This window comes from Chelonia mydas, chromosome 9 (genome assembly GCF_015237465.2).
Source record: "Chelonia mydas isolate rCheMyd1 chromosome 9, rCheMyd1.pri.v2, whole genome shotgun sequence".
Classification (NCBI taxonomy): domain Eukaryota; kingdom Metazoa; phylum Chordata; order Testudines; family Cheloniidae; genus Chelonia; species Chelonia mydas.
The window spans coordinates 100,802,279-100,830,255 of record NC_057855.1 but is presented as its reverse complement, the minus strand read 5'-3'; the positions used below and the strand labels follow the sequence as shown (position 1 = coordinate 100,830,255).

Here is a 27,977-nt window from a genome sequence, read left to right as displayed (position 1 = left end):
GCCCTGGGGCGGCCCGTGGTCCCGCTCTGGGGCGGCCCGTGGTTCCGCTTTGGGGCGGCTCGTGCTCCAGCCCATGGTCCCGCTCTGGGGCGGCCCGTGCTCCAGTCCTGGGGCAGTCTGTGCTCCAGCCCATGGTCTTGCTCTGGGGAAGCCCATGGTCCCGCTCTGGGGCGGCCTGTGCTCCAGCTCTGGGGCAGGCCCAGCCCATTGTCACCACACGACCAGGCCAGGCCGTGATGCCAGCGCCCCCTTGCTATGAGGCCACGCTGCAGCTGGTGCCTTTCCAGTCCGGCTGCCAGATCAGGCTGCGCCTCAGCTGCCTACCCTGTCCCCCGACATGAACTCCCCTGCCGTGATGGGGCCTGGCAAGCTCTGCACGGCTGCTCGCCACAGGCTGGGCTGCAGCTCACAGGGAGTTTCCCTTGGCTGTAGAGTGAAGCACGCACTGTGCCTACCCCCGAGGGCTGCCGAGACCAAGCACTCTCCTGCCTGCAAGCACGCGGGGACGAGGTTTTGTACAGGAAGCAGCAATGAGTGCGGAAGTGGAGAGTCAGCTGCGTGGTATTCTCCTTCAGCAGCGAGCACTCGGCCCGTGAGGAGCTGTGACACAGCCAGCTCTGCCGGCTGGCCCCGGCTCTCAGAGAACGCGTAGCAGTACAGGGCCATGGATTCTCCTCTCTCTCCCTCCTCTGCCAGGAAGGAAGCTGGGATGTTCCTGACTCTAATCCTCCTGCTCTCTGGTCGCAGCCTGCGAGCCATGGCTGCCCAGAGCCCACAAGGTAATGCTCGCGCTCACTGTTCTCTGAATCTCAACTGCCCACCACGTTCCTGAATCCGCTCCCTGCCTTTGTTCTACAGGCCACGTTTGGAGCTTGAGGAACGTGCCTCACTGAGAGGCCACCCCAGGCAAGGCAGGAGTTCAGCAGCATGAGGCTTACGGGGGGCGATGTGAATATCTAGCAAGGGGGAGGCCATGCTGGCTCTGGAGATTGTGCGCTGTCTGTAGATCCTTTGACCTGTGGGTTCAGAGCCATCCCATCTTAGGCAGGCATAAACTCATCACCACCTGATGGCGGTTTGGGGGCCTTTGTGAAGCATTTGGTAAAACTCAGGTCACTTACTCATGGTGCCTTGTCTGCATCACAAGTCACCGCCACAAACTGGCCTCTTTGCTGTTTCAAGGATAAGGCCTGAATGGTCCACAGAGGCTGAATTCACTTCTCCCCCTAGACCCAGGGCTGAGGCACGTTGCCAAGGGTGGGGGGGAAGAGGCTTGCATTGCTGCATCCTCTGTGGCCAGAGGCCACCACTGTGTCACTTGGGCACCTCGTTGTGCTACAGGGGCTCAAAAATATATTGGCACCAGTGACATAGCAATGATGAGTGAAGACACTGCTCAAGGGATGGAGTACTTGTGGCACCTTAGAGACTAACCAGTTTATTTGAGCATGAGCTTTCGTGAGCTACAGCTCACTTCATCGGATGAAACCTGCTCAAGGGATGACATCTGTCCACAGGGCAGTACATGGCGTCCGTCAGGGTGTCTGTCTGCAGGGGCATAATGTGGTGTCCATCGGGGGATGGCTCTGTGGGAGTGATGGCTGACTGCAGGGGCAGTACATTGCATCCGTCAGGGTGATGTCTGGTGTCCGTCAGGGTGACGGCTGGGGGGGGACATCAGGCCTCAGGGCAGTACGTGGCATCTATCAGTGATGGCTTAGGGTGGTGACGTCTGGCCACAGGGCAGTTCATGGTGCCTGTCAGGGTGATGTCTGGCCGCAAGGCAGTACGTGGCATCTGTCAGGGTGATGACTCGGGGGTGACAGCTGGCAACAGGGCGGTACGTGGTGTCCATCAGGATCACAGCTCAGGGAGGTGATGGCTGGCCGCAAGGCGGTATGTGGAATCCCCAGCCTATCAGCACCACTCCTGCATGGCTGCAGGAATTGGGGAAGTCCAGCAGGGAGCTCCTGAGCTCTCTGCTTCCCCCCCTGAGGCAGCAAGCAAGAGGCCATGGGAAGACTCAAGGCCAGATCCCGCACTGGAAGTACTACGTCGCAAAGCTGCCAAGCTCCCGCCCTCATCTTCGTGGGGAAAGAGGCTCTAATCGCATCAGCCTCCAGCTTGAACCCTCAGAGCACAGGCCTCAGGTTCCAGGAGTGGGGCAGGAGGCGGGTGCTGCTCATATCCATTCTCTCTGGAGAGGGAAGTGGAAGGGGCAGCTGTAGACCACAGGCAAAGATTCAGAGAATGAGTCAGTTTCTTGTAATGCTGAGTAAGGAGCTTTATTAGAATAAAGAGCACAGCATTTTCCCATAAGTCCTGCCAGGCCCATAGGCCTGCAGTGCAATTACCAGAGCTGCTCAAACTCTCAGCCATGGAGAGTCCCTCTCTCACTGCATGGAGTTTAGCAGCAGGATGTGAGGCCCTGATAAGTATCTGCACCGTGGGTATAGTTTTCAGATGTGTATCTGCTCTAGTCTCTGTTTTAGTCTGTTCTGACGTCAGTGGGGAGGCTGGTAGGCCCTTGTGTAGTACTCTCATTCCGAGAACCTCGGGATGAAACTGGGATCCTCGCTGAACAGGCAGCCAGTGCTCCGGGCTTGCCTCCCACACACAAGAGCTATCTCAACCAGCATTGCTGTTCAGGAATATCTTGGAGTGATAGAGACCCTGCAGATACCACTAATCTCTCAAGCTCCCTGTTGTTCAGACATTCTCTCTCTATGTGGGTGCACCTGCTCTTGGTGTCTGGAAAACCCGCTGCAAGCTTCCCATCATCTCGGCATAAGAGGCGCATCCCAGCAAAACCACAGCTGCTAGCATCTGTTACTCCTGAGGGCATTCTGGGCCAAAAATTTAAATCCGCAAGTTTTATTTATCAGTAAATGAATGCGGAGGCTTCAGCATGGCAGTGGGAGCACAGGCCACTGGCTGCATGAAGGTGGGAGATCACCATGCAGCCCTCCACCCCAGGACACGGACTCAGACAGTAACCGTGTTAGGCGGTTTGTGACGAGATGGGACCTGTGAGCGCACACGCTGGAGAAATGAGCTCCGAGCCGTGACCTGACCTGTGGAACTGCAGTGGCTCCAGTACACTTTTAGGTGGTGGCATTTTAGGCACTTTGACTTCTGGCTGCGTCGTCATCCCTTCTCTTAATCATAGAAATGTTGGGCTGGAAGGGACTTCGAGTGGTCATCTAGTCCAACCCCCAATACTGGGACAGGACCAAGTAAACCGAGACGGAGGCTTTGGATTCTTTGACCATGGGATGGTGTTCCAAGAAGGAGGAGTGCTAGGCAGAGACAGGCTCCACCTAACAAAGAGAGGGAAGAGCATCTTCGCAAGCAGGCTGGCTAACCTAGTGAGGAGGGCTTTAAACTAGGTTCACTGGGGGAAGGAGACCAAAGCCCTGAGGTAAGTGGGGAAGTGGGATACCAGGAGGAAGCATGAGCAGGAGCGCGCGAGAGGGCAGGGCTCCTGCCTCATACTAAGAAAGCAGGACAAACACCAAGTTATCTCAAGTGCCTATACACAAATGCAAGAAGCCTGGGAAACAGGCAGGGAGAACTGCAAGTCCTGGCACAGTCAAGGAATTATGATGTGATTGGAATAACAGAGACTTGGTGGGATAACTCACATGACTGGAGTACTGTCATGGATGGATATAAACTGTTCAGGAAGGGCAGAAAAGGTGGGGGAGTTGCACTGTATGTAAGGGAGCAGTATGACTGCTCAGAGCTCCGGTATGAAACTGCAGAAAAACCTGAGTGCCTCTGGATTAAGTTTAAAAGTGTGAGCAACAAGTGTGATGTAGTGGTGGGAGTCTGCTATAGACCACCGGACCAGGGGGATGAGGTGTATAGGCTTTCTTCAGGCAACTAACAGAAGTTACTAGATCGCAGGCTCTGGTTCTTATGGTAGACTTCAATCACCCTGATATCTGCTGGGAGAGCAATACAGCAGTGCACAGACAATCCAGGAAGTTTTTGGAAAGTGTAGGGGACAATTTCCTGGTGCAAGTGCTGGAGGAACCAACTAGGGGCAGAGCTCTTCTTGACCTGCTGCTCACAAACCGGGAAGAATTAGTAGGGGAAGCAAAAGTGGATGGGAACCTGGAAGGCAGTGACCATGAGATGGTCGAGTTCAGGATCCTGACACAGGGAAGAAAGGAGAGCCGCAGAATGCAGACCCTGGACTTCAGAAAAGCAGACTTTGACTCCCTAAGGGAACTGATGGGCAGGATCCCCTGGGAGAACAACATGAGGGGGAAAGGAGTCCAGGAGAGCTGGCTGTATTTTAAAGACTCTTTATTGAGGTTACAGGGACAAACCATCCTCATGTGTAGAAAGAATAGTAAATATGGCAGGCGACCAGCTTGGCTTAACAGTGAAATCCTTGCTGATCTTAAACACAAAAAAGAAGCTTACAAGAAGTGGAAGATTGGACAAATGACCAGGGAAGAGTATAAAAATATTGCTCGGGCATGCAGGAGTGAAATCAGGAAGGCCAAATCACACCTGGAGTTGCAGCTAGCAAGAGATGTTAAGAGTAACAAGACGGGTATCTTCAGGTATGTTAGCAACAAGAAGAAAGTCAAGGAAAGTGTGGGCCCCTTACTGAATGAGGGAGGCAACCTAGTGACAGAGGATGTGGAAAAAGCTAATGTACTCAATACTTTTTTTGCCTCTGTCTTCACGAACAAAGTCAGTTCCCAGACTGCTGCACTGGGCAGCACAGCATGGGGAGGAGGTGACCAGCCCTCTGTGGAGAAAGAAGTGGTTCAGGACTGTGTAGAAAAGCTGGACGAGCACAAGTCCATGGGGCCGGATGCGCTGCATCCGAGAGTGCTAAAGGAGTTGGCGGATGTGATTGCAGAGCCATTGGCCGTTATCTTTGAAAACTCATGGTGATCGGGGGAGGTCCTGGACGACTGGAAAAAGGCTAATGTAGTGCGCATCTTTAAAAAAGGGAAGGAGGAGGATCCTGGGAACTACAGGCCAGTCAGCCTCACCTCAGTCCCTGGAAAAATCATGGAGCAGGTCCTCAAGGAATCAATTCTGAAGCACTTAGAGGAAAGTGATCAGGAACAGTCAGCATGGATTCACCAAGGGCAAGTCATACCTGACTAATCTAATTGCCTTCTCTGACGAGATAACTGGTTCTGTGGATGAGGGGAAAGCAGTGGACGTGTTGTTCCTTGACTTTAGCAAAGCTTTTGACACGGTCTCCCACAGTATTCTTGCCAGTAAGTTAAAGTAGTATGGGCTGGATGAATGGACGATAAGGTGGATAGAAAGCTGGCTAGATTGTCGGGCTCAACGGGTAGTGATCAATGGCTCCATGTCTAGTTGGCAGCCGGTATCAAGTGGAGTGCCCCAAGGGTTGGTCCTGGGGCCGGTTTTGTTCAATATCTTCATTAATGATCTGGAGGATGGTGATGCACCCTCAGCAAGTTTGCAGATGAGACTAAACTGGGAGGAGAGGTAGATATGCTGGAGGGTAGGGATAGGATACAGAGGGACCGAGACAAATTGGAGGATTGGGCCAAAAGAAATCTGATGAGGTTCAACAAGAACAAGTGCAGAGTCCTGCACTTAGGATGGAAGAATCCAATGCACCGCTACAGACTAGGGACCAAATGGCTCGGCAGCAATTCTGCAGAAAAGGACCTAGGGGTTACAGTGGACGAGAAGCTGGATATGAGTCAACAGTGTGCCCTTGTTGCCAAGAAGGCCAATGGCATTTTGGGATGTATAAGTAGGGGCATTGCCAGCAGATCGAGGGACGTGATCGTTCCCCTCTATTCGACACTGGTGAGGCCTCATCTGGAGTACTGTGTCCAGTTTTGGGCCCCATACTACAAGAAGGATGTGGAAAAATTGGAAAGAGTCCAGCGGAGGGCAACAAATATGATTAGGGGACTGGAACACATGACTTATGAGGGGAGGCTGAGAGAACTGGGGATGTTTAGTCTGCGGAAGAGAGGAATGAGGGGGGATTTGATAGCTGCTTTCAACTACCTGAAGAGGATGGCTCTGGACTGTTCTCAGTGGTAGCAGATGACAGAACAAGGAATAATGGTCTCAAGTTGCAGTGGGGGAGGTTTAGGTTGGATATTAGGAAAAACTTTTTCACTAGGAGGGTGGTGAAACACTGGAATGCGTTACCTAGGGAGGTGGTGGAATCTCCTTCCTTAGAAGTTTTTAAGGTCAGGCTTGACAAAGCCCTGGCTGGGATGATTTAATTGGGGATTGGTCCTGCTTTGAGCAGGGGGTTGGACTAGATGACCTCCTGAGGTCCCTTCCAACCCTGATATTCTATGATTCTAGACCATCCCTGGTAGGTCTTTGTCCAACCGGTTCTTAAAAATCTCCACGGATGGGGATTCTACAGGAGACCTTGGAAGCCTATTTCAGAGCTTAACTACCCTTGTAGGTAGAAAGATTTTCCACAATATCTAACCTAGATCTGTCTTGCTCCAGAGTAAGCCCATTACTTCTTGTTCTCCATGTCCACTGAAGGCAGGACAGTTAATCACAGTCCTCTTTTAAACAGCCCCTTATCGTAGTTGTAGACTGATCAGTCCCTCCTCAGTTGCCTTTTTTCCAAGACTAAACATGCCCGGTTTTTTAACCTTTCCTCACAGTCAGGTTTTCTAAGGGTACATCTACACTACGGCACTTACCGCGGCACCAGTGCTGCTGTAGGGCTTGTGGTGGAGATGCTCTACACTGACGTGAGAGAGCTCTCTCGTCGGCTTAACTCCTGCCTCCACGAGAAGCAGTAGCGGTATCAGCAGGAGAAGCTCTCCCTCCGAAACAGCGCTGTCTACGCTGACACTTCGCTCGGTGTAATTTACGTCGCTCAGGAGTGTGGATTATTCACACCCCTGAGCAACACAAGTTACATCAAAGTAGATGTAGACGAGGGCTAAACCTTTTATCGTTTTTGTTACTCTCCTCTGTACTCTGTCTCCCCTGTTTTGGGCACAGTACTCCAACTGATGCCTCACCAGCGCTGAGCAGAGCGGGACAGTTATCTCCTCTGTCTTACATACAACACTCCTGTTAATACACCCCAGAGTGATATCAGCCTTTTTTGCAACTGCAGCAGATTGTTGGCTCTTATGCAATTTGTGCACCACTATAACCCCCCCACACACATTCTTTTCACCTGTACTAACACCTAGTGCAGGGGTGGGCAAACTACAGCCCAGGGGCCGGATCTGGCCCCTCAGGGCTTTGGATCCAGCTCGCAGGATTGCTCCCTGTGGTGCCGCAGGCCCCGCGCCGCTCTCCAAAGCGGCCGGTACCACGTCTCTGGGGCCCCGGGCGGGAGGAGCAGAGGGCTCCTTGCGTTGCCCTTGCCTCCAGGCACGACCCCCCGCAGCTCCCATTGGCTGGGAACAGGGAACCGCAGCCAATGGGAGCTTCAGGGGAGGTACTTGGAGGCGTGGCAAGGGCAGCATGCGGAGCCCTGTGTCCCCCTCCCCCACAGGGCCGCGCAGGGACGTGGTTCTGGCCGCTTCCCGGAGCGGGGCAGCGTGGGGCCAGAGCAGGCAGGCAGGGAACCTGCCCTGGCCCTGGTGCATGCCGCTGCCATGCCTGAACCCTTCCTGCACCCCACCCTCCAATTCCCTGCCCTGAGCCCCCTTGTGCACCCCACACCCCTCCTGCACCCCAATTCCCTGCCCTGAGCCCCCATCACACCCCGCATCCCTCCTGCACCCCAACCCCGTGCCCTGAGCCCCTGCCACACTCCAGACCCCTCCTGCACCCCAACTCCCTGACCTGAGCCCCATCACACTCCACACACCAACCCCCCCCGAGCTCCCTCCCGCGGTCCGCACCCCTCCTGCACCCCTGCCCTGAGCCCCCTCCTGCACTCCGTACCCCTCCTGCACCCCAACCCCCTTCCCTGAGCCCCCTCATACACTCTGCACCCCTCCTCTGCCCCAATCCCTTGCTCTGAGCCCGTTCCTGCACACCATACCCTCTCCCACACCCCACACTCCAACTCTCTGCCCTGGCCCTGCATACAATTTCCCCACCCAGATGTGGCCCTCGGCCCAAAAAGTTTGCCCACCCCTGACCTAGCCAGTTATTCCCCATTTTGTAGTTGTGCATTTGATTTTTCTTTTTAAGTGTAGTACTTTGCACTTGCCTTTACAGAATTTCATCTGGTTGGTTTCAGACCAATTCTCCAATTTGTCATGGTTGTTTTGAATTCTAATCCTGTCCTCCAAAGTGCTTGCAACCCCTCCTACCAAATGTTATAAGCGCACTCTCTACTCCATTATCCAAGTCATTAATGAAAATAATGACTAGTGCCAGACCCAGGACTGACCCCGACAGGGCCCCACTAGATCCACCCTCTCCGTTTGACAGTAAACCATTGATAACTAGTCTTTGTGCCCCATCTCTTCCCAGAACAGCATCCCACAGTGGAAGAAACTGAAGCTCTTCCTTTGACACAGTCTGTGCTGCCCTGCATTTGTCTCCAGGATGCATGTCCTGGCCTGGGCCCTTCCCCTCTACTAGAAGGATGGACCCAGACTCTGACTCCTTCACCCTCACACCCAGAGCCCTGTAGTCACTGCTGACCTGCTCAGGGTGAGATCCAGCAGTGTCGTTAGTGCCCATGTGGATGAGTAGCACGGGGTAGTGGTCAGAGGGATGGATGAGCCTGTTCAGCCTTTCAGTAACATCTTGGATGCAGGATCCAGGCAGCATCTGCACCTCCCAGGACCTCACGGGGCGGCAGATGGACGCCTCCATCCCCCTCAGAAGGGAGCCCCTGACCTCTGGCACCCTGTGCATCCTCCTCTCAGGTGCTGTGGCCATGATCCTCCCAGCTTTGAGGGCAGCTGGCTTCTCCTCGGCCACTGGGGTCTGCCCCTCACCTCCTGTTGTCAATACAGCTACCAGGTTTTTCACCTCGATGGACAGGGCTTGAGGTGGAGTGGGATAAGGGAGAGCACAAGCTACTGCCCGAGGTGGCCAGCTGCCAGTCTCCTCCTCGTAGAGCATCTGGTTCTTGGTCTGCAGTCAGCCAGAATCCTCCACCCAGATGTATCCATGCGCATCCTGTCAATTAAGTCCTCCTGCTCCCCGATGTTCACCGACAAGCCACCTCCTCCTGAAGTTCTCTGACCTGCTTCCCGAGAGACTCCCACAGCAGACACCCCCACACTGAGCGATTCTCCCGGACTGGCTTTCCTCGGCAAGGACATGCAGGCTGCGTTCCCAGCAAGCCAAGACCAGGGCTGGCAGGGCCCGCCTGGTGCAGGCAGAGGAAGAGCTAGCAGTGGTGATGGCGATGCGCCGTTTGCTTCCCATTGTGGGTTCTTCCTTGTAAAGCACCTGGAAGGGAAGGGGGGAAAAAAAAAGAGGCCTGACAACTATAGCTGGGGTTGTCGGCACTTTTCTTTATCTAATTTTACTCCTGCAGCCTCAGTTTCCTTCAGAATTTTACCTGCCTTTCCGTTCTTCCCAACATCCCCTAGACTAGCCTGTCATCTATGTGACTGTTCCCGCCAGGCCTGGCTCCTTTCCCTTGCACCGATTTCTGATCAGACAGTAGCAGAAGCAATGCTTTCAGGCCTATGATACAACTGCTGTCAGCTTAGCCCAACGGGGCGGGGCTGGCTCACGCCTGGGCTCCGGACAAGCCACACTGGGTCCCCGTCAAGCTTAAGGAAATAAAAGGTGTGTAATTGAGCTGCTGCCCCTTCAGGCAGGGCACCACCTGCAGCTGCTGGTGAGGGGCCAGTCTGCAAAGTCATTTGAGACGAATCAACCAGCAGCCCCACAACAGGCCCATCTTCCCTCAGGGAGGCTCTGGCAGACAGGAGTCTCACAAAGTTCAAGCTGCTGAGCTCTCCCTCCAAGCGTGACCCCTTCCAGTTGGAGCAGGGCTGCCTGAGCCCCAGCAACTTGTTAACCCTTCGCGTATCTATCTCTGGGTGGAGTGGAAACAACCAGAACCCACTGGCTGCAGAGGGCCCAATCCAAAGCCCTGTCAAGTCAGTGGGAGTCTCTGTTCCTGCTGCTTCCAGGAACCTCTTTATTGCTGCACAGACACGGACAGACCCCACCCAGAGTCAGTAATGAGCTCCCTTGCCTCTGTTTTCTCCAGCCTACCCACTCTTCCTTCCCTTGGGGAAGCCTCAGGCTTGGGCAGAACAGCCCCTCTTGCAGCAGGCTCTGTGCTGGCTGTCCTTTAAGCAGGCCACCACCTGCGTACGTTTTAGGAGGCCCATCTCCTGTGCTGTGCTTCACTGTTGGAGCCACTCGGGGCACTGAGAACCTTCATTCTGACATTCTTGACGTCGGAGCACTTCCCCCGAATGTTCTGTTCCCTTAGGTTTGGGGTAATTATTCATGTAGTGCCTAGGTGAGCTCTGCACTTCCCAGAGCAATGCAAAACAGGTCCCAGCTCTCCTCTCTGCTGGAGACCCTGGAACTCCTTGAGTGAGCCCAGCAGCTCCAGTGGGTTCTGCGCCTTTCTTGGTTGTGCCTCATCCTGGAGGATTTGCTGTCAGCTCAGGGACAGCATGACCAAACACAAGCTCATCTTCCCTCCCCAAGTCCTCTCGCTGCTGAGCACAACAGAGCATGGAGCCAACCACATCTTGCTGCCAGCACCCTTCTCAGAGCCGGACCCATCACTCAGCCATGCCCTGAGCACCTCCCTCCGCCTCCTGGGATCTCTGACACAGACCTCATCTCCCTCCTCATCCAGCCAAGATCATCTCTGGTGCCCAGTGCCGCACTTTACTGCCTTCCTGGTGGCCTGTCATCGCCCCCTCGTCCTTCAGGCTCATGCCAGACTGCAGCCTCTCCTAGGCAGGGACCATGCCTTGGAGTGTGAAGGCGGCACCTACCCCATATCTGAGGCTCAGAAATAGCTAACAGTCTCTAAGGCAGGCAGGGCTGGCACAAGCTACTGAAGGGCGGTTTGGAGAGCTCTGCAGAATTGGGGGTTCGTTTCCCATGCAGATAAATCTGTCCCATTGTAATAGAAACCATTTTCCCTGTCCCCTTTCCAGCTGGCAGTGCCTGAAGTGGGAAACTGTCAGCTAAATTCAGTTACCCTGGCTGCCCTCTTAGCTCAGGGCCAGTAGCACTTAACAGGTGAGCACATGGTCTGGGCTGGGTCACCCTCGCACGCCCCCCCCCCCTCCATTGAGAGGGACACTCCCATCTCACAGCCTGTTACGCTGTAAGGCCTTGGGGGCAGGCACCGTAGCGAGCAGTACAGCGCCCAGGACAGCGGGTCAGCCCGAGGGGGGCAGGGGCAGGTCAGACACTAGCTGTACAGCCATCCTGATCAGCCAGCTGCTACTCTAACGTCAGTACCCCCAGCAGCAGCCTGCATTTGTCTTGTGCCATAGCGGAGGCAAGAAGCTGGGTTCTGTCCCTGAGCCAGCCTTGGCATTTTGGGGGGTCCCCCTAGACAGCTGCTTGTCTCTCCCCACCCTGGGATTGCAGCCCCTGCCTACGTGGTGGGCACTCAGCTCTGCCCAGCTGTGCCAGAGGCAGGAGCTGGCACTTGGTCGAGAGTTGAAAGCCACACCACATTTATACGATCATTGCAACCATTTCCACTTTTGCTACAGACCAAGCCCAGGGAGATGACCAGTCCCAGCATGCAGTGCCTCTGGTGGGGCTAGGCAACAGGGACAGATGCAGATTGGGAGAGGCCCAAGCCATGCTGCTGCCTTGGGCCAGTGAGCGAAGTCTGGGCCCATCGATCCATTCAGCAGCTCTGCTCTTCTCAGGCTGGTTCCTAAGGGTGTGTCCGCCCTGCAGCTGGGAGCGAGCCCCAGCCCAAGCAGCCGGACACACACTAGCTCTGCTTGAGCTAGCATGTGAAAAATAGCAACGTGCACATGGCAGCATGGCCTGGGACCTGGAGTCAGGCAGCCTTGGACTCAGCTAGCTGGCCTGAGCCACTGCCTGCACCACCGCAGCCAGAGCGATTTTAGTTTTAGCTCCCATAAAGCTAACCTCAGAGGTTTCCCTCTGTCCCTGAGTAATCATCTAGGGCCCCCTTGGGAGGCTCACTCATACCCCCAGCTCAGCTTCAGCCCACAAGTCTTTGCACCATGGGCATCCTGGGGGTCTGCTCTCTCTTTCTCCACCTTTGGGTCTGCTGGTTGATCAAGGGCCATTCCCCGATCCCTCTGCTTGTTCAGGCTCTCTGGCCCTCCCTAACCTCCAACTCATCCCTGGTCTGCATCTCCCTGGCACTCTGTTGTGGGGGGTCCCCATGAGTCCCTTGGCCTCTGTTAAGGGCTTTCTTCCCTTTTATTGTGAGTTAGGCTCTGTGGCCTAATGGGTTCCTCTCCTTCCTCCTCTGGTTTATTCTTTTCTCCCCCTTCAGGTTTAATTTTTCCTTCCTTGGGATTCCTCTTCCCCAGTCTGGGGACCCCTACACCAGCTTGTTTTCCGATGGAGAAGGGACTCCAGTCGGTACCCAACACGGCAGGGCAGCCCTTCCATTACCCCCACCTGTTTCCAATATAACCTCCCCCAGACCTTCAGAGGCACTACTGCTAGAGAACAACATTTCTTACTTCTATCAGCACACGCTAGGTTTATACTTGTTCCTGGAATCATCCAGTCGGGTTTCAGCAGCTCCCACCAGACCGGAACGCAAGCTGAGGCCGCATCTACATTACTGAAATGGAGGACAGTTTCTTTCCCTTTTTCTTCCCTCCAGTCCCGGCCCAGACATGAGACTTGGGAAAACAGCATTCCACGTACTGGCAATCTTTTTTTATGAGTCCCAGCCACCCACACTTGTAACATGAAATGGACAAGCCCCAGCTAGAGCTCCTCTGGATTCTTCCTTTCTATCTCCTTTCCAGCTGGAGATGATCTGGTCTTCCTCCCAAACACCCATCCCATCAGGTCGGTCCTCTCCTGGGGAGATCTGCCTTCGCAAATTCCTCCACAGTTTCATGTCTGGAGCCACAGAACCTGGTTGATGCCAGCTGACCCACACCTGTATTTTCTTGGGGAGGCCATAGAGGAATTGTTCAGTGTGTCCATTATCTTCCTCATTGTTTGGGTGTCTTGGGTTCAACAAGCAGGTGGCCCAGTCCATAAACCTTTGGGCCAAGGCCTGGGGCCGCAAACCCACACCCACCTTGTGGATCGGAACTTTTGGTGGTACCGTTCAGGCCACCTGATCCAAGATGGTGGCCTGAACTGCTTCATAATTCCTGGCCTGCTCCTCAGAGCCATACAGGCCACGGGGGCTTTCCTGCACAGAGAGGGGCCAGCCTTCGGGCCCAGGTCCCCTATCCCAACCAGCACCCATAGCTGCCCTCTCCAAGGTGCCCAGGAATTCATTGGATCATCCACAGGGCCATCCTACACAGTCCTAGGCTGTATGTCTGGTGGCCATCTCCCACCGCAGGACTCACCACCAGCTGTGGAAGCTGCTGCTGTGCCTTGGCTGGCTCTCTCAGTAAGTCCTGCAGGCTCTTTTGCTGCTTGTCCAGCCAGGCAAGGGCTGCCAGTCCAGGGGGTGGGATTGCTGGAGCCTTGGCAGAGCCTTCTACAGCTCCCCTTGCTGTTTCACCAGCCACTGCCGGGTCCCCTCCATGGTCCAGGCTGCCAAACTCCCCTACTGGCTACAGATCCCAGCCAAACCTCCAAGTGGGAGGGGGACGGGGTGTCCCACTCCTGTCTCTTGTCACTGCTCAGAGACCTTCTTCTGGCCAAGCATCTCATGGTTTATTTCACCATGTTCTCCTCCCCACCTGCACAAAGTCATGCTGCTCTGTATGTACAATATCATACGATCATTAGCTCTTTCAGCCAAGGATGGGGGATGGTATTTTCCCTGGGGGGAAGATCACACCTGAGTCTGACTCTGAAAAGCCTGCTTCTCTCTGTCCCCCTGTGCACGTCTTCCTGTGCCTTTTCTACGGCTTGGTTAATGGGCTAATTAGCCTGTGGGGCTCTCCTCAGCCCATCCCAATCCACTAATTAGCACAGCCCTTTTAACCAGGGATACTCCAGAGCAACTACTTGTAGTGAGCAGCGTGCTGCATCAGTTGTATGGCTCCTCTCATCCCCTAGCAGCTATTGGTGTGTAAAATAATGCAAGAATGGCTACACATAGCCCCCTGCTTCACCCATATAGGGCGTGGCTTTCTCTCCTAGCTATGGGCCTGATCTAAGGGGACATGCATGCAGGACAGCTACCCCTCCTGCTCTTAAGGCAGTGGCTCTCAACCTTCCCAGACTGCTGTGCCCCTCTCAGGAGTCAGATCTGTCTTGTGTACCCCAAATTTCACCTCACTTAAAAACTACTAGCTTATAAAATCAGACATAAATTACCAAGTGTCACAGCACAGTATTACTGAGAGATTGCTACTTTTTCATTTTTACCCTACAATTATAAAATACATCAATTGGGATATAAATCTTGTACTTACATTTCAGTGTGTAGCATAGAGCAGTACAAACAGGTCATTGTGTGAAATGTTAGTTTGTACTGACTTCGCTAGTGCTTTTTCTATGGTAAAACTAGGCAATGATGAAGCTGAGTTGATGTACCCTCGGCAGAGCTCTGTGTACCCTGGTTGAGACCCCCTGCCGTAAGGGATGTGCTGTGTCCTGTACCCCAGGAGGAGCCTCCGAAGCATTGACCAGTAGCCCCACAGAGCCCAGCCCTGAGGCACACCCAGGAGTCTGTCCGCAGAGGCTGAAATGCAGCCGTCGCACTCCCTGTAGGCCCTGCCCTGGGTGGCTGGGTAGCTCTGACAAGGTTAGGCCCAGAAGCCCCAGCTCAGGGGCATGGCCCACTTTGCTGCCCTGGTTTCTCTTTGCTGACTGACCACAGCCACCAAGAGCCAGGCATGGCCCTCCTGAGCCTGCGTCCTGCGGCTGCTTACAAAGTGATGCTCACCACAGTCCTGCCTGCAGGCTCAGCAGGGGCTTTCCAGGCCCCAGCTCCCCTACTGCCGAGTGTCATCCACAGACCCAGGGTTCAGCTGGGTTCAGCCAGAGCCTGGCAGGAAAGGGCCATTCAAGCGGCTGGGCGCTCAGCCCGGGGGGGGTGGCGCTGCCTCTGCCATTGGGTTTGCAAAGGAGGAGGAACCAGTGGAAAGGTTCAGCAGATGGGAGCAGGGGGCAAAGCAGAGAGGGGAAGAAGCAGCAGGGTGAGAGATTTAACAGCTGTATTTACCCGTCACTGGAGAACTGGCTCTTCCCAGGCTGGGCACAGCACCCTCTGCTGACGAGACCCAGCATCCATGTGGCCCCATAGCAGCGGGGAGGGGGCCAGCATGGGGCTTTCAGGCTGCAAGACATGTTAGTAAACAGCGACATTCCGAGCCTTGGTCACATGGATGGAAGCCACAGGGATGTGTGCTGTGCAGGGATGGGCAGCGGGTTCCTGGGGGGGGTGTTACTCACCCCACAGACAATTCCATCGAGTAACGAGCTCTTGCTGCACAGGTGCTAACCGGCAGCGGCAAAAGGCCAGGTCACAGTGAAACAGCATAATGCACCGGGGAGTCTCCAGCACAGCCTCTCTCCCGGATCCCTGCCCAGCCATACCACCTCCTCATGGGCCCAGGAGCCATGGCAGGCAAGGCAGAGCCTTAGGCACATGCCACAAGGAGCCCAGTAGCCCCACCCCAAGCCTTGGAGTGGCAGCAGGAATTTTGGAATTCACCCCCCTTGGGGCTGTCGGTGCAGGCTCTTTGCAGAACCAGGCACGAGTCAGTTACACTCCGGTTACATGTTCAAGCTTTTCTTTACATCTGGGGGGCTAGCAACAAAGTTCATTTTTTAAATGAAAGCTGAGATTCTGGTGTCGTCAAATGACACCAGGAGCTGGGCCCGTGACTTGGGCTTTTAGTGCCTCCGCCTTAGTCTGGCCCTGCCTGGGGCAAGCCAGGCTGCTGGGCTGAGGAGACTCCTTTCCTCTGCCCTTGGTGTCTTGCAGCGAGCACAGTAACACCTGGCCCATTCCGCCGCGGTTCGGAGCCGCCCTTCTCCCTCCTTGGCCGGGGAGTTGCTGCACTGCTGCTGGCCCACACAGCCCACCAACTTGTGTGTGAAGGGCTCTGGGGGCAAGAGAAGCAGCAGGCCCTTCCACATATGTATGCCCTGGGCCAGTGACTCCCCAGAGAAGCAGGCTAACCCCACCTTGCTGAGGGCAGGCAGAGGCAGGACCAGGCCACAGGGCCAGGACAGGGTGCCGAGAAGGAGAGCAGCCAATGGACCAGGGCTTTCATTCCAAAGCAAATGAGCCATATGCAGTGCAGGTGGAGGGGAGGTTGCTGCTTACAATCTGGTGTGTTTCTGCTGTGCGGTGTCCTGTTTTTAGGTGTCTCAGACTCGCTTGCCCTTCCCACCAGGGACTGTGTGTGCTGGGTTATTTCTTCTTGTAAAACCATTGTTCTCCTGGTCTGGGGAGGTTGGAACTAGTTCAGACCTGGCTGTGCTCTGACGTGGCCCACAGCCAGTGCCCCATTCACAAGACAAGCCATTTCTGAGAATCTCTTTTTTGCAATCAAAACATTTCTCATTTCCTTTTCTCTCTAAACTCAAAATGTGTCACAGAGCTTTGGCTCGAACCTGCCCCAAGAGTTTCCCAAGGTAGGTGAAGCTGGGGGATCTCAGTGCTATTGACCTGTTTTTGTAATCTGTCCAATTGTCTGAAAGCAGAACCCCAACTCTGGTCATCTCAAATCCAGCGGTGTCAGTACATGCCACACCCTCTGCCATCTCCATCTCTCAAACACCAGATCATCTCAAACTGCCCCGTCACTCAGACACTTGGGCACGAAGTCCTCAGCCCCCAGAAAAGTCCAACCAGTGCCAAATGCTGCAGTGCGTCTCAGCAACACAGGCTATCAGGAGCATGTCACACCTGTCCTCCTCTCCCTGTGTTGGCTTCCCATAGAACATAGAGTTGAGTTCAAGATCTTGGACCAGATCTTCACTGTGCTCAAAGACCTGGGTGCAGGATATCTAAAGTTCCAGGAGCCAAAAGTTCTGGGCCATGGACTGGTTGGCAGCTCTGCTCTTCTGATGCAGGAGAACTGTTCACGACCAGAATAAAGTCCCTGTTTGTGGCATGAACTCCCCCAGGAACTAAAAACTAGCACTGACCTCACCACATTCTGTTCTGAGTGCCTGGCACACTTCTCCAGCCTGCCTTTGTTAGTACAGACCCAGAGCACCATGCATGTGTCAACTAATGCTTTTTTTTCTTTCTTTCTCCAAATCCCTACGCAATTTCCTGCTAAGAGTGAAAGGGAGAAAGAACACGCCCCATGCAGCAGATGTCAGTTAAATGACTTCATGCACCGGAAGGCAGAGGAGGAGGGCAGGATAAGCACCTGAACAGAACGGAAAGCTTTACAGCTCTGATATGGGGGCCTCAGATGGGAAATCAAGAAAGCCCAAACTGAGCAGGGGGTCCCCAATCTTCTGCACTGTTCCAGCATCTTAGACTGATCCCAGATAGCAAAATGCTAAGTACAGGTGTGAACTGACTCACGATAACTGCTCATCATTTAAAAACTCCTTACACAATGTTCTTCCAATTTAACTTATTCCTACAAATGCACCAACACCTACAAACCCAGACAAGTTTGGCATTTCTATCTTCAGTCATTGGCATTATCCAAGCACAATGTATGGGAGAGAGGGCATTCTGGATGCACACATAACCCCAAAGCAGTGAGCCAATTTAGCTGAAAAATTAACATAAATTCTCTTCTGTGGGTTATAAAGGCAGGGACTTGAGCCTCCTCTGTAGCACATGCTCTCCACATGCCTAGACCACAGAATGTATGTACATGCTGCAGTCTGAAACCCCCACCCCGCTTCAGGAATCCTCCTCCCTGGTGGGTCAGCCATTCGCATGCTCCCCTCACACAGCGCTGGCTTTGCGATACACTTCTTTTAAAGTGTGGGCTAGTGGGCAGAGCAGGGATTGGGAGTCAGGGCTCCTGGGGTTAGTCCTGATTCTGCAGCTGAATTGAGCAGGTCACTCAATCACAAAATGTGCTTCCCCTTGTAGGCGTGGAGTGCATAGTCTTCAACGATCAGTACCTGACCTGTATGTGGGGCAGCAAAGCGACACTGACAGCCAATTACTCGCTCTATTACTGGTACATTCCCCCAAGGTAGGTGACTCTTCTTTGGGGCTGGGCTACTCTTACCTCGTCCTGTGGGTTGTGGTCCACGTTAGCATGACCCAAGCAGACAAGTGCAAGGCCAGTAACCATCCTCCAGGAAGTGTGATGGGTTCCCCAGCAGTGCTCAAGTACCTTGTTATGCATTATGGGGCAGTCTTTGTGCCCAGGCTTAATGCAGAGCTGGAAGCAGTGGGAAAGCTTCCCACTCCTGCCACCAGTGAGGCTGGAGGTGGGGAGAGTGGCTCTGCCTGGCAGTCCTGTGGCACTGGAACACAAGAGGGAGTGGCTGAGATGGGGCCTGTAGGCAAGAGGGCACACTGCGGGTGGTGCCCGCGGGCTGAGGGGAGTGAAGAGCAGAGCTCTCCTGCTCTTGGCACTTCTCGCAGAGTCCCTGATCCCACCAGGGAGGGTCCCTAAGAGCCAGACTCTGAGGCTCAGGGAGCTAGGGCACTGCCACAGCAGAACCCCTAAGAGGCCAGCCTGGCAGCTTCGGGAACCCTGGAGAGTGCTTGTTTCATGCCATCCCAGGACTGAGCCCTCCCTGCCTGACACGCAGGGCCATGCTGCTAACGGTACCCAGTGGGGAACAGGCTTCTCTCATGGGCACTTTATGTCTTCTGTGACACCACCCTTGGAGCCCCAAGTACCTGGAAAGGCTGGGGCCTGCACCTCAGCCTAGCCTCCAGTCTAAATAGAGCCAGTGAATTCCCCATTGGGTGACACAGAATCGCACCAGCGCTTGTCTAACAGTGCCAAACCTGCTCCTCAGCCCCAGAGCCAAGCCCAGAGCAGAAGGTGCATTCAGAGCCCTCCCCAGGCACACGGAAGTCCTGAGAGAAGAGGTGCACTGCACCCAGCACAAGGGCTGGGGGCTGGAGTGCACAGCAGAGATCATTCAAAAAGCAGAGCTGAGGGCAGCATCCAAAGACCCCAGCTTTGCAGTTTTCTGCTGTCCTTGATTTCTGAGCTCTCCCCATAACCCGCTCTGTGCCTTAGGAGTGAAAACCACATGCCAGTTGAGGAATGCAAGCACTACCTCCAGGAGGAGGGCATCAACACGGGCTGCTGGTTCAACCACAGTGAGATCATCCAGTTCCGCCCCTTCTACATCCACGTCAACGCCAGCCATGGGGGCAGGAGCCTCATCATCCCCACCAAAGTCATGAAACTGCAGGACCTAGGTATGGAAGAGCACAGCTCCGGCTGCACCAGCGAGCTGACACCCATGGTCCATGCTGGTGCAGAAGCTCCATACAGGACATTTCCTCCCCCACTCTATGGTCCCAGCCCAGCGGCCGCGGTACATCAGGAATAGGTGAAGGGAGGCTGTCACTATCGGCCACACACTCCTTGGGGGCCAGTGGGATGACAGGGAGGAGAGAAATAACAGGTTTGCGTTATTCCAAAAATTCTTGCTTCATTAGGAGGCACTGTTGTCCCTCAGTCCCAATGGCATCTCCTGGGTTAAGTCATATTTGACGATTACAGAGCAGCAGCTGTTTCTCAGCAAAGGAGAAGGGTTCACATTATAAACTCAGGTTCCACTCCCTTGCCCAACTTCCCTACAAAGATGCCAATGCGCTGAGATTTCACACGCCCCCTCTCAACCCAGGGTGCCAGGGACCCAGGTGGGGTGAGAGACACAGGAACTGGCCAGCCCCCTCCCCGTTCTGATGCCTGAGGACTTTACAAAGATGTTGAATTAGGGTACGGAAAGTGGGCTGTTGTTGATGAGTGTCAGCACCACTCACTGAAATGTCCTGGTGCCCTGAAAGGGCCAGCATCAGCTGGAACTTTGGGAAATAGACTAGTTAGAGACAGCGGTTTTCCGATCGAGCCCCTCTGAATCCCATCACCTGGCACTTTTAATGTTCCCTGGAAAAGAACCAGTGAGGGCCTGTAATGGGTCGTCTACTCTCTGCTGGGGTGCCCCCTTGTGGCTGCACCCAGAGATTAGCTCTGCCCCATCTGATGCCCCCTTCCTTTGGTCACTCACACCACAGCCCCTCTTGCTCTCTGGAGTCGTAGTGCTTCCTCTTTGTGGCTTGGCCCTCCAGCCAGGTCACTACAGTTTGCCCTTCCAGGGTAACGAAGGCACACTGGGCCAGCTGTCTGGGTGCCATTCCAGGCAGTCTTCCCAGTTCAAGATTGTGCCACTAAGTAGTTAGTAGGGGACCCTACAATCAGTAGCCACGGTCTGCATCATCTCTACCCGTGCTGCCATATCCCTGGGCCTCATCCCACTCTGCCCTCCACAGGCTTCCTTCTCCACCAGCCCTCGGGGTAACCCTGTCCCTCAGGGTCAGGTTCCCAGGCTTCTGCTCCCCACACCAGGTTTCCTCCTCTCCTCACTAGGCCCACAGAGTGGCTACAGCCCCTTTGGCTCTCATGTCCGAGCTTTATACCAGCCCCCCCCTCACTCTGCCAGATGGGATCCACCGTCAATCAGTACTCAGCAGCCAGGCCTCAGTCTCCCTTCCCCAAGGTGCAGCCTCCCATGTTAATTAGCTCCTTCTGAGCTCATGTAGCCCTGCAGGGCTGGTGTGGGGTGAACCAAGGGCACCAGAGTTCTCCCAAAAGTGGGGGCCCCCCGCCCCTCCCCCTGAGGCCCCACCCCTGGATTGGGCCAAGAGCAGCCCCTGTCCGCCCCCTATGCCCCCCGCTCAGGGCAGGTGGAGGGACCCAGGCTCCCCACAGCTGCCCACGTGGCTCTCCCCAACCCGGCTCTGGCGGTGGCAGCCTGGCCATGGTAAAAGCTGTGCGGTCAGGTGTGAGACCCTCCACCTGCTCTGGGTGGGGGAACCGGGGGGCGGGGACACGGCCCGGGGGCAGTTCTCAGCCTCCTCGCTCCCAGGCCGGTGTCTCCCTGCACAGGCCCCATCTTGAGAGGAATTCACCTCAGTGCGCCTAGGCCTCATGCGCCCTGGCGAGGGTGAAGAGCACCTGTTGACTACAACCATACAAGTGAAGTGGCTCCCTGTCCAGGGCATGGGGCATCCCAACTGCCCCCTCCATCCCCTTCCCGGGGTCTGGGACTCTGGGGCTGGGGCAGCAGGAATGGAGCGGGACTGGCCAGCACTGCAGCAGCACCTAGCCCCGCTCCACATCCAGCATGCTGGGACGCCCCCCCGAGCCAGAGTACTGTCTGTCTGTTGCAGTGAAACCCGCTCCACCTGTGAACCTGACCATCCAGAACATAAGCAATAACCAGCTGCAGCTGACCTGGGACTCCATGTACCTCAAGCCCCTCTGCTTGGAATATGCTGTCAAATACAAAAGCAACCAGGACACCAGCTGGACGGTAATGGCAACCAGCAGCCTGACCCTCCTGTGGCCACCCAAGGCAGGGGCAGCTCAGAGGGGGGCCCCAAGGGCCACAGCCTGTCATCCGCTGCGACCTTTACCCCAGGGCTCACATTCACTTGTCCCCTGCCCTTCCCAATCCCCCATGTGCTAAGGGGCTAAGGGCCATGCCAGCCTGGGGCTAAGTTAATGCTGCTGCTTCACTGCACCTCAGGATTCTTCTGGCTTTAAAGCACCCTTCACGTGACCCAAATGCCCCATCTCAGGCTGCAGGCCCCAGCCCATTCTCCTCCTATCCACCACTAACACGTTCTCTCTGGGAGCCTCTCAGCCACCTGGAAGCACAGCGCTGCCCGAGGGCCAGCTGAGAGCCCCCTACGCCACACATGACCTGGGGAGCAGCGCAGTCCCTGCAAGGCTCCGGGTGCTGGGACTTATAGGCAGAACGAGGTTCCTTGTGCCCTTGCTGTGCCTATAGCTGGCTGAAGCCAGGCGCACCGGGGAATGGGCATGAGCCCATGTCAAGCAGGGGACAGGGGCTGAGCCTGTAGTTTGTGGACATGGAAAGGGGAGGGAGACTGTAGCAGGGCTGAGCTCCATTCTCCACTCACGTGTGGCGAGCCCAGCCTTGAGGAAGCCAGGCCACATTTCACAGCAGGCACTCAGAGCATCTCCTTGTGCGCCGAGCCGCCCACCCTGTCTCACGTGCACGGGACCTTCTGTCTCTGCCCCAGGAGCACTTGGTCAGTGGCAAGATCTTCTCCTTCCCTAGCGTGGACTACGAGAAGTATTACACCTTCTACGTGAAAAGCAAGATCAATCAGTACTGTGGCACCACCCAGCTCTGGAGCGAGTGGAGTGTCCCAGTGTTCTGGGGCAACAATGCAACAGACCAGGGTAGGTGACACCCCTCGCGGCCAGGGTTTCCCAGCTGGTCCCCGGCCCTGGGTTGTTGCTAAGGAGCATCCTTGGCCCAACAAGAGAGAAGATGTTAATTATTATTATTATTTGTAGTTGCATAGTGCATAAGCACCGACTCCATGGGCCCACAGCTGTCCCTTGGGTAGGGTGAATCGGGTCAACAGCCCTGGGCCCCACGCTTTGCGGGCCCTGTGCTTCAATAAAATCGGGACTGTCCCAATATTTAGCCCTTTGTCCCATGTCCCAACCAATGTACAATCAGGACACCATTTGTCCCAGTATTCAGGTGGGGAGGTGAGGCGGGAGGGCGAGCGGGGTGAGGAGGTGAACGGGGAGGCGAGCGGCAGGCGGACAGGCAGGAAGGGGGTGAGGGGGCAGGGGGTGAGGAGGCGGGCAGACAGGGGCGGGATGCGCGCCGGGCGGACAGCAAGGAGACTAGTGGGGAGGCGAGTGGGAGGCTGATTTGTCCCGGCCCCACACCCCCCTAGGGACAGCCCTGCTAGTGCCGACAGGAGAACCCCTCCGTCTGCGTAGGCAGCAGGGCAGCGGCAGCGTTTCAAGCAGAGCCAAGCGCCGAGACAGCCTTGGGCAGCATGGCAGGCCGCCAGCCAACCTTGCCGAGGTATCTGTAGGCATCCCGGGAAAGGGATCTGTAAGGGGATAAGGGTGGAGCTTTGCAGCTGTTTCTGGGGAGGCCCTGCCGAGCAAGAGGGGCTGCCGGGGGGAAGCGCCAAAGGGCTTGGTTGTAAATGTGACAAGTGGACAATGGAGGCTGGCCTCACAAGGCGGTGGCGCCAGCATCGGCGGCTTGATAGCAAATGAGAGGAGAGTAGAGTTGCCAACTTTCTAATCGCACAAAAAACCTAACACCCCTTCCCCATGGCCCCGCCCCTTCCCTCCCCCAGGCCCCACCTCTGTCCCACCCCCGCCAGTGCAGTGGGGCTAAGGCGGCTTCCTGCCCGCCCTCGCTCCACACCGCTCCCGGAAGCGGCTGGCATGTCCCTGGGGCCCCGGGGAGGGGGGAGTGTCTCCGTGCGCTGCCCCTGCCCTGAAAGCCGACTCCACAGCTCCCATTGGCCAGGAACTGCAGCCAATGGGAGCTGCAGGGGCAGTGCCTGTGAGCAGCGGTGCGCGGAGACACCCCCTCCCCCCCCGGCCTCTCAGGCTAGAAGCCGCTGCCAGAGGGACGTGCAGGTCGCTCTCAGGAGCCACCTGAGGTAAGTGCCGCTCCCCTCACCCCCTCCTGCACCCCAACCCTCTGCTCCAGCCCAGAGCCCGCACCCAGCACCCAAACTCCCTCCCGGAGCCTGCCCCCCACACCCCCTCCTGCACCCCAACCCCCTGCCCCAGCCCAGAGCCCCTTCCCATACTCAAACTCCCTCCCGGAGCCTGCCCCACACACCCCCTCCTGCACCCCAACCCCCTTCCCCAGCCCAGAGCCCCCTCCTGTTCCCAAACTCCCTCCCGGAGCCTGCCCCCCGCACCCCCTCCTGCACCCCAACCACCTGCCCCAGCCCAGAGCCCGCACCCCGCACCCAAACTCCCTCCTGGAGCCTGCCCCCCACATCTCCTCCTGCACCCCAACCCCCTGCCCCAGCCCAGAGCCCACACCCCGCACCCAAACTCCCTCCTGGAGCCTGCACCCCACCCACATCCAAACTCCCTCCCAGAGCCTTAGCAGGTGTGTTGGGGAGGGTGGGACTTGGAGCCACTGGGCACCACCAAAAATTATACAAACCTGCCGTCCCTGCAGGGGGGAGGGGCGTGAGGGCTCTGGGTGGGCCAGAAATGAGGGAATTGGGGTGCAGGAGGAGGCGCCGGGTTGGGGCAGGAGGTTGGGGTGCGGGGGGGTGAGGGCTCCAGCTGGGGGTGCGGGCTCTGGGGTGAGGCCAGGGATGAGGGGGTTGGGGTGAAGGGGGCTGGGGCAGGAGTTTGGGGTGTTACGGGGTGCAGGAGAGGGTTTGGGGTCCCGGTAACACTTACTGTGGCTCCCAGGAAGCGGCTGCCAGGTCCCTGCGGCCCCTAAGTACATGGAAGGCCAGGGAGGCTCCGCGCCCTGCCCTCACACCCACAGGCGCCGCCCCCGCAGCTCCCACTGATTGCGGTTCCCAGCCACTGGGAGCTGCGGAGCAGCCACTTGGGGAGGGGCAGTGTGGGGAGCCTCCCTGTGCCTAGGGGCTGCAGGGACCTAGCGGCTGCTTCCGGGAGCCACATGGAGCCACGGCAGGTAGGAAGCCTCCCTTAGCCCTGGGCCCCTGCTGTGCCGCCAACTGGGCTTTTAAGGGCACGTGCCGATCAGAGCTACCAGGACCCCTTTTTGACCAGGTGTTCCAGTCGAAAACCGGACGCCTGGCAACCCTAGACAACAGGCAGGCGGAGAGGGACTTGAAAGGAGACAGGCAGTGATTTGCCGCGCTAGAGAAGGGGGAGCCCGAGGCGAGATGTAGAGAAGGGGGTGACATGGCCAAAGCAACAGGGTAGGAAAACACTCTGCAGCTGCATTCTGAATGGATCTGAGCGAGGCAGGACGCCAGAGGGAGGCAAGTTGCAGGGATCAGGGCGTGAGGCCATGGGGGCCTGGCTGGGAGGTGTGGCGGGGGGTGGATAGGCCGGCTATTTCCCGGAGAAGTTACACAGAAAGAATCAGTAAGATTCAGACACAGCCTGAGGTTGAGACAAGTGCTCATTTCTGCCCACATTCCCAGCTGTGTGGGGGTCCTGCCTGCTCCCAGCCAGGAACAGCCCCATGGCCTCTCGGCGCCCGCCCCCCCTACAGTCGGACCACAGTGGTGGTGTGTCGGCATCACCCGCTGTGCATCTCCTCTGCAGGCACGGCGGAGGAGCAGGCACCATGGTTCTGGATTCACGTGGTTCTCCCCATTGCCTCTTTGATGCTCTTCCTAGTCCTTGTCATTTTGCTGATTCGAATGGAAAGGTGAGTGTCCCACTGCTTCCCCAATAGCCCCCAACCCCTGTGCACAGGTATGGAGAGAAGCCAAGCCTGCTGCTAGCGCATGGTGCAGGCTGCTGGGGCTCAGAGCAGAGCGGTGACCCAGACCTGGGTGAGTCCCAGCGCCGGGTCAGCTCTGAGGGCGGGAGAGAGGGTGGGAGCAGGGTTGGGCCAGGAGGACCCACCCGGAGAACAGGGCAGGAGGGCTGAGTCAGAGGACACCAACCGGTGCCTGGCTGAGGAGGGCCCCAGGGCTCATGTGTCTACAGCCAGGCTCCAGGGGCTGCCATTCCTCACTAAACAAGTCGTTTCCCATTCTGCAGAGTCTGGGTCATTCTCATGCCCAGAATCCCCAACCCCAGCAAGAACTTCGAAGAGCTCTTCAACACCCACCAGGGCAACTTCCCGGTAAGAGTGCTCAGCTGGGGACGGAGGGGCCGACGGGCCGGGCCGGGGACGGAGGGGCCGACGGGCCGGGCCGGGGACGGAGGGGCCGACGGGCCGGGCCGGGGACGGAGGGGCCGACGGGCCGGGCTGGGGACGGAGGGGCCGACGGGCCGGGCCGGGGACAGAGGGGCCGGGTCGGGGACGGATGGGCTGCCGGGCCGGGCCAGGGACGGAGGGGCCGATGGATGGGCTGGGCCGGGAGGGGCTGATATGCCGGGCTGGGCCGGGGACCTGCTCCTTGGGATGGACAGACAGATAGGGCTCAGCCAGGCACCTGCTCCCTGGCGAGCTGGGACAGACACAGACAGGCTGGCTGTTTCCCTCTAGCGATGGTTCAGCTCCCCTGGGGGAGCACAGCTGTGTCTGCCCCGCGCTGCTGTCTGCAGTGTTAACCTAGAACACGTATGAGAACGTGACACACGGACAGTCCCTGTGCCCGGGGCCTGGCCATCCAGCTGGCCCAGGGGAGTCAGCCTGGGCATATGCGCAGCCAGAGCTGCCCCAGCCTCAGGCCTGAATTTGGCCCAGAGACTCAGGGTCCATCTACACTGCAGAGGAAGAACCACGCCTGCAAGTCTCAGAGGCCGGGTCACCTGACAGCTCGCGGGGCTCCTGCTGTGGAGCTAACATCAGCAGTGTAGCTGATCCTGCTCGGGCTCCGTAACCCAGCGAGTGGGGGCTCGAAGCCCAGGCTCCAGGCCAAGCAGGAACGGCTACACTGCTGGGCTTAGCCCCCTCGTTGGAGCCCCACGTGCCCAGGCCAGTCGACCTGGCCTCAGACTCACCGTCGCTGGGTTTTTTGCAGTCTAGGCGAGCGCTAAGGTGCTGCACCCATCAGCCCGCCAACCTGGTCCCGGCTCCCTGCAGGTGCCTCCAGGAGCACGTTAGGTGCTGCCTCGCCCCCGCTGGACAGGCACAGTGTGACCCTCAGCGCCCGCAGCCGCTGGCTCTGCCCTAGCCAGGGGAGAGGGAACCCTCGGCTGGGCCATGGGGCAGCCCAGGAGTGGGCGGCCGGGGAGTGACTGCTACAGGGGGCCTCCTTTAACCTGCATTTCGCTCTCTTGGAGGAATGGGCCGGAGTCTCCAAGGACATCGTGGAGAGCTTTAAACCTAACTACAGTGAGAGCTTCTGCTACGTCAGCGAGCTGCCCCCCAAGGAGGGCAGCACGCCCCTCTGGGAGGGCCGTGACAAGCTGAGGGCCCCCCCAGGGCGCTTCTCAGCCCCAGCCTCCAGCAGCAGCCCTGGGCTGAGCCTCTTCAAGAACAGCTACGTGGGAGTGTGACATTACCAGCAGGAGTCGGGATTGTCTGCTTCTAGCGCCTCTCCTCACACTGCACCCCCACCCTCCTTGCCCCGCCCCAATGCCTCCCCCATCCACCCCAGCACCCCTCCCCATCCAACCCAGCACCCCTTGCCCAGCGCCTCAAGCACTCCCCCCAGCCCCCGTCTGCAAGCGTACACCTCTTTCCACATACACGACTCTCCCCTCATCATTCTTTCAGTGCCCCCCCGCATGCACTTTGCATCCCTGCCAGCCGCCATGCGGCTCACCAGCATAAGGCACCTGGCCGTGTGCCTGCTGTGCCCCGAACATTTGTCCTGCTTGGCCTTGCTGCCCCTACTGCTCCCCACATTCTGCCTGGGCTGATCAGGGCCCTGGCGGAGGAGCTCTCTGGCTGGTGACTGTGCAGCAGATTTACAAATAAAAACAGTCTCACCCAAGAGTGTTTGTTCCTCTGGGCATTCTGTGCCTGCAAACCCCTCCCTGCCCCTGACGCAGCCGCTCCGCAGCCTCTCCCACGTCCCCTGGCTCTGACCCAATGCCCCTCGCTCCCAGTGAGGCTCCTTGCGGAGCTGGGACACGGGAGTCCCAGGAGTCACTTGCCCTGCGTGGGGGCTCCGCACTCATTCCCTTGCCTGCTGGAATCCATTGTGCGTCCCTCTGGCTGGGCCTGTTCCCCTGCATCTGACCTGTGGCCCTCTCTCCTCCTGGGCTGCACACAGAGCCTGGCTCCTCTGCTCACTGCTTTGCCAGTGGCCCACTGGGAGTGTCACCCCACCACGTATGCCATGGTGAGCGGCCAAGGCCCAGCAGGCCCTCACGCCACTGCCTACCCTGGGCTGCCAGGAACCAAAGAGCGTCCTGTTCTGGTCACAGCCCACACAGCCA

At 57.1% G+C, this 27,977-nt stretch overlaps 1 protein-coding gene across 4 annotated transcripts; it reads left to right on the top strand.

The window, feature by feature from the left end:
- Positions 1-27,529, top strand: IL2RG (interleukin 2 receptor subunit gamma). Of its 4 annotated transcripts, none has more exons than XM_043522775.1 (9): positions 295-636; positions 676-779; positions 18,068-18,173; positions 19,182-19,366; positions 21,344-21,486; positions 22,223-22,385; positions 25,115-25,344; positions 25,683-25,767; positions 26,874-27,065. In XM_043522775.1, the coding sequence occupies exons 1-9, from the start codon at positions 338-340 to the stop codon at positions 26,912-26,914; spliced, it is 1,356 nt and encodes a 451-aa protein (XP_043378710.1). In that variant the 5' UTR covers positions 295-337; the 3' UTR covers positions 26,915-27,065. The 4 variants fall into 4 exon arrangements, with proteins under 4 accessions (XP_027674336.2, XP_043378710.1, XP_043378712.1 ...); XM_043522774.1 differs by having other exon boundaries at positions 311-636; positions 25,239-25,344; positions 26,874-27,529; XM_027818535.3 differs by having other exon boundaries at positions 1-779; positions 25,239-25,344; positions 26,874-27,529.
- The last annotated feature ends 448 nt before the right edge of the window (positions 27,530-27,977 follow it).

Bases quoted from the DNA above. Each gene is read 5' to 3' on its own strand.
- IL2RG (XM_043522774.1), top strand. From the start codon at position 338: ATGAACTCCCCTGCCGTGATGGGGCCTGGCAAGCTCTGCACGGCTGCT. The intron at 18,174-19,181 runs GTAGGTGACTCT...TCTGTGCCTTAG, and splicing joins TACTGGTACATTCCCCCAAG to GAGTGAAAACCACATGCCAG. The intron at 22,386-25,238 runs GTAGGTGACACC...TCTCCTCTGCAG, and splicing joins CAACAATGCAACAGACCAGG to GCACGGCGGAGGAGCAGGCA.